We start from the raw sequence: 5,908 nt of genomic DNA on the forward strand, positions 1-5,908 counted from the left end.
AGCCGAAGTGATGAGGGCCCATTCACTGAAGCCGGACTAGAGACCCTTTCTAAAACAATATGCCATGATCTTCCCCCGTAATTTGCATAATTAAAACCACTCCTAGATTTTTAATACTGTCTGACTGACACCACAATCACCAATAGTAACACATTTGTTAAGATTCATCTTAAAACCAGAGGCACATGTAAAATACTTGTTCTTATAGCTCTTTTCAGGTACTCTTGGGTTGTGCAATTTACACTAATATCATCCATGTAGCCCAGAGCCTTCACCTGTACCCCTGCCCCCCCCACCGAGGATGGGGATGCCCCCCCATACTTATTCTTTCACAGAAGGGGTTCAATGGCACATACAAAAAGAAGGGGCAAAAGCGGACAACCCTGACACACCAAAGATTTAAGAGAAACTTAAATCTTAAAAATTTAAAAAGGCTATTGATTAAAATTTTGCTAAAAGACAAGGGTCCTTTTATACTTCTGTTCTATTATTTTCTCCCTGTTTCTTTTGCTCTAACTTTTTTCCAACTCACTTCTGAAATGTTTTCATCACATTTCCCTTTTCTCTTCTATCTTTCCTACACATATATATATATATACATACATTTATATAGATGAATAGACAGATGACATACACATTACCTCCATTTCCCTCCTGTATGCTCCTTGTGGTTGCAGCTCCCTCGCTAATTGGCAGTCATCCTCCTTCACTGACACTGCATGTCGAGAAGTTATGTAATCTCAGGACAAGTAGTGTCAGTGAAGGAGGAAGATTGCCACATGATTGGATCACAGGGGACAGATGAGAGGTATGGACCAACTGGAACGCCGGGGCCCTGGAGAAATTCATCCTGGCCCCTCAGAATACTGGTACCCTGGAACAATTGCTCAATGTGCTACATGGTTAATCTGGATCTGCCTGCATTATACTATTAATACACATTATTTTGGTATAGCCATGAACTATGAAAAAAGACTGTGGAAAGGATTGATACTCACTAAGATCTGGAAGGGTTAGTGTATATACAGAGTTCAAACCACCTGGAAATGTCTAGTTTTAAGAACTGAATGATTTGATTGGGTAAATCGAATTGGCCAAGTTCAAAGATGTCTCAAAAATAGGACAGCAATTGAAATACTCTGGGGTGTCTAGTTTTCAAAAATATATGGTATGATGGGGGTAAATTGAGGTAGCTGGCTTCAAGGATGTCCCAAATAGGACATGTAGGCAGTATGACCATATTTGAAAAATATGGTTTTAAAATAACAATATGCTACTTATACTTATTGCTCTATAATATCCAAAAAACATAAAAACATTGGGTATTTTCAAACAAGGACAAATAGTACAATATAGTTAGCAGGTTTTTCATTAGCCTTTGTAGATAGTAAAAGTCAGAAAAAGTCTTTTTTTCTAAATTTTTCACCATATATTATACTTTTTCATAGTAAATTATGTGATCAAAATAACTGGATCTAAAGAAAGCCCTTCTTGTCTTGAAAAAACAATATATATTTTGAATATATTGCTTATGTGGGTACAGTAAATGACAAAGAAAAAATTATACCTAAACACGCACACAGCAGAAATGTTAAAACTATTGTCAGAAAGGGTACAAAAAACTAAATCAGCTATTCCCACAAAGGGATTAAATAAATCAAAACAGATTATTTTAATTGTGCTTTATATTTATTGTATTATCTACATGATTTTGTAGCCAAAACTACCTATCCATGGCACCTATTACATCCATTGAATAACTCACACTCACTAATCACATTGTCAAAAAGAACTGCTAATGTGAATGATTGTAGTTCAAGATGTAGAAGTGAGAGCCATTTTCTTAGAACAGAGGCACAAGAAAAGTATATATTCAGGATGTTTTACAGAATTAATACTCTGGACAGACAAACGATTTACGTCACTGATGTCCTACATGCAATGTCATATTTATCTTCGGCGCTGCCTTTAGCCAAGCCAGGGTAGCACCACCAGCTGCTAAGTCCATGTCACCATCCTTCTGAGCTCCTCATATCCCAGCACTCCAGCTTTTAAATATTTGCAGGTTGGGTGAAAGTAAACAATGGAAGCTGTGTCGACTCTTCACAGTCTTCTGTAGTGACAATGAGCTGTTATAGAGATCACTGATCACCCTTTTAACTGTCTCATTGAGCAGTGGCATGATAGGTAATCTAACATAGTAACATAGTTCATAAGGTTGAAAAAAGACCAAAGTCCATCAAGTTCAACCTATATACATATTGTGTCCCTACTGTGCTATAGGGCAATTGGCAGTTATGTGTTATGTGGCAAAGAGTTTGCCGATACCCCTAGAGCTGCCATTCTAGGTCTAGGCTTCCTACTGCAGTGCCCCTTAAACAATGGTACCATTGACATATATCTTGTGTGCCTTATGAGAAATCCAACTCTTTTTCAAATGGCAATTTTTGGTTTTAAAAGCAGTATCTTTTTTACCGCATTTTCTGCTGAGCATAAAATACTCACTTTCAAGCCTTTTTTACTAGGCAATGTGTTTATGTTGGTTTACTGTTAAATTATATTTATTGCTTATTTATGACATTTATATATATTGCTTACTTATGACATTTACATAATTATATAGGCTGAAAAAAAGACATGCGCCCATCAAGTTCAGCCTTTAAAAATTGACATTTGTTTAGTAAGTTTCATCAACAAACAATATTGGCGCATTACAAATGTAAATGTCTCAAAGTTAACATGTTTAGATGACTCAAGAAATTTTTTTGTGAATTTTACTTATGGGTATAGTAATTCTCTTGCTTATGCAATAATTTTTGAAGTGGCATAAGAGTGGTCAATTATAATTTAAGGAAAAATAAATTTGCTTTTCTCCCAATGCACAGAGAAAAGCACAGAGGAGCCACCTGGGGATTAGCCGCATAACAATTTCCAACATAAATGGTCCATGCACCAACAATCCCTTATTACCATGGCGCATGAGAACATCTTCACCCCAGCTGGGTAAGGGTGATTTCTATTCTATTCCCTATGATGCTTAACCAGGACAGGTTGTATGTGAGCGTTCTCACACAGCGAAAGTAGATGATTTCATTAGAAAGTGTTTGCATCCCTAAAGTATGATGTTTACAATTTGTCATTTAGTTCATAACAAATAGAATGCAAAAATTGGTCTAACATTTGTAGTTTTTAGGACAAGCGTTCCACCTCCAAAGTAATATAGAAAACAGACAGATTAGCACAAGTCACAGTAGTTTAGATCCCGAGTCAGTGTGAGATCAATGGGGGGGGCAAGAGGACAGGTGATGACTGGTTTCACCAATATAAAGTACTGCTTCACACTCCTTTGATATAGTATAATTTTATTGTGCTGACCAGTATTATTCCTTGTAAAAAAAATATAGGGCCAATACAAACTTCATATAATTGGAACACATATAAATGAATGTGCGTCAAAAATAGGCAGAGTCACTTAGATGCAAACAAAGGTGAAACATTTAATACGAACAAAAATAGAAGAAGAATATCAAAAGAAGATAACAAAAACAATACAAAACAAGTCTTACAAAACGTGTTCTAAGATTCTAAATGTGTTAGAATCTTTTACATTCCTGCAAATGTGTTTTACATAGTTTAGAGTGAGGTATGTTTTTGTTCATATTGATCTATTCAGTGAGATAAGATACTTGATTCCTTGATTCCAGAATATGTCCATTAACAAAGGTTTATCTATTAATATTGCTGTCAATTTCTTTATAATTTTGTGGATTCCCTCTTGTGTGGGAATCCACAGATTATGTAGTGTTCTAGAGGAATCTATTAAATGAACACTCTAGTCCAACTTTTATATAAAATGCATATTGGCGCATTTAGCTAGCAAACACACAAATGGCTGCTGCTCATGCAAGCTGAACTATCATTGATTTCAATGATAGTTGATAGCCAGGGGGACAAGGAAAACTACAACAAAAACAATTGTAAAAGTATTTTAAGTTAGAAATCGACACAATCCAATACAGTTTAACCTTGCTGTTGATCCAGAAGAAGGCAAAAAAAAATGTTTGAAATGAAAAAAATATGCTAGCTGTATGATATCCAGGGTTAGTCTAAGCAGTTGTTCCACATACATGTTTATTTTTATGAGGTTATTTGTTGTCCTTTTGGTGGCATTTAACCACTGAACAGTAGTTAAAAATGAAGGAGTAAGTGCAAACAATATAAGCAGGATTCATAACTCTTCCTCTTCTGCTCAAAATATTTGATTTGGCCTTTATGACTACATAAGAAAAAGTACCATAAATGAATAGTGGGAACTGACTAATACCAATTAACTAAGCTAAGGACATGTTATTTTATAGAAACTTTGTGTCAAAGTCCTTAAATTTATATGATAATGGAATTTGATCATGTGCCATGCCTTGCACACTACTACTTATACTAATAGATGTCAGCAGGTATTTACAAGGCAAGTGAGCAGCTGAACCCCTGAAATAAAACAATTTAGTATGGCTGCCCTATTGAAATATTGCGGTCATCACAGTGTGTTCTTGGTAGGTAGATCATCTACATTCATGCTTTTATAAGCACAATGCCATTCATTTTGCATTTTGTTTTTTCAGTAAACATCTTCGTGTCATTTACAAAATGAATAATACACCAACCACACATTTTCTCCTTGTTGGACTCTCTCATTATCCAAAACTCCAGCCCCTCTTGTTCGCAATGTTCTTACTAATCTACCTTTTGGCATTTGTTGGGAATATCCTGATCGCGATCGTCATCAGTTCAGATTCCCGACTCCATACCCCAATGTATTTCTTCCTCATTAACCTTTCCATTTTGGACATTTGTTGTACAACGGCTGCCATTCCTAAGATGCTACAAATCCTTGTTGTAGAGGAGAAGTCCATATCATACTCGGGTTGCATCTTACAATTATACCTCTTCACTGCAGCTTTGAGTACAGAATTGATACTGCTTACAGTGATGGCATATGATCGATATGTAGCAATTTGTTTTCCTTTGCGGTACAATACAATAATGAACAGAACTGCCTGTGCATGTGGAGCTGGAGCAGCATGGATTCTTGGTTCTGTAAATTCAATGACCCACACGTGCCTCATCCTTAAATTAACCTTCAAAGAACAAAAAATAATTGACCATTTTTTCTGCGAGATCCCACCAGTGTTAAAATTGGCCAAGTCTAACACTTACGTTAATGATGTTGTCATTGTGGCTTCTGATGTACTGTTGGGGATGATTTGCTTTATTCTGACTGTCATTTCCTATACATACATTATCTCAACTATCATGAAAATACGTTCAGCAGACAAGAAAAAGAAGGCATTCTCCACCTGTGCCTCACACCTTACTGTGGTAACTCTCTTCTACGGTGGTGTTATCTACACCTATGTTCGTCCAGCCTTCAGCAACTACTTAGAAGCAGATAAGGTGGTCTCTGCTCTATACGCAATTGCATCTCCAGTATTGAATCCTATAATTTATAGCTTAAGGAATAAAGAGGTAATTAATGCCATTAAAAAGACAGTTGCAAAAAATACAAGTGCTCAAAGAGTGTAGTCACCTCACCAAATAAACACTGATGAAGTAACCAGTATATCATGTCTTTTACATACACATATTCTTACACCTTCCTGTGTCTGTTAAGCTGCCGGAATGCATTAGCATTAAAATATCAGCTATATGTGTATGCAAATACAAAAGTATACATCTTTATGAACAGCTGGGTCCTATTGTTCCTTCAGAACAATATAGTATTGTTCACAATTGAAAAGGAAAAATGTAATTTATTTTTAAGAATTTATGTAAAAAATAGTGCACACAGAAGTAACAGTAATAAGCATTGTACCCAGGATTTTGGATTTCAAGAATAACTCAATAATTAAAA

General features: G+C 35.8%; 1 protein-coding gene across 1 annotated transcript; it reads left to right on the forward strand.

Moving 5' to 3' along the window:
- Nucleotides 1-4,644: 4,644 nt before the first annotated feature.
- On the forward strand, nt 4,645-5,580 carry LOC128499749 (olfactory receptor 13G1-like). The gene has a single exon (XM_053468690.1). The coding sequence runs from the start codon at nt 4,645-4,647 to the stop codon at nt 5,578-5,580; it is 936 nt and encodes a 311-aa protein (XP_053324665.1).
- The last annotated feature ends 328 nt before the right edge of the window (nt 5,581-5,908 follow it).

Source organism: Spea bombifrons, chromosome 1, assembly GCF_027358695.1.
Source record: "Spea bombifrons isolate aSpeBom1 chromosome 1, aSpeBom1.2.pri, whole genome shotgun sequence".
NCBI lineage: Eukaryota > Metazoa > Chordata > Amphibia > Anura > Pelobatidae > Spea > Spea bombifrons.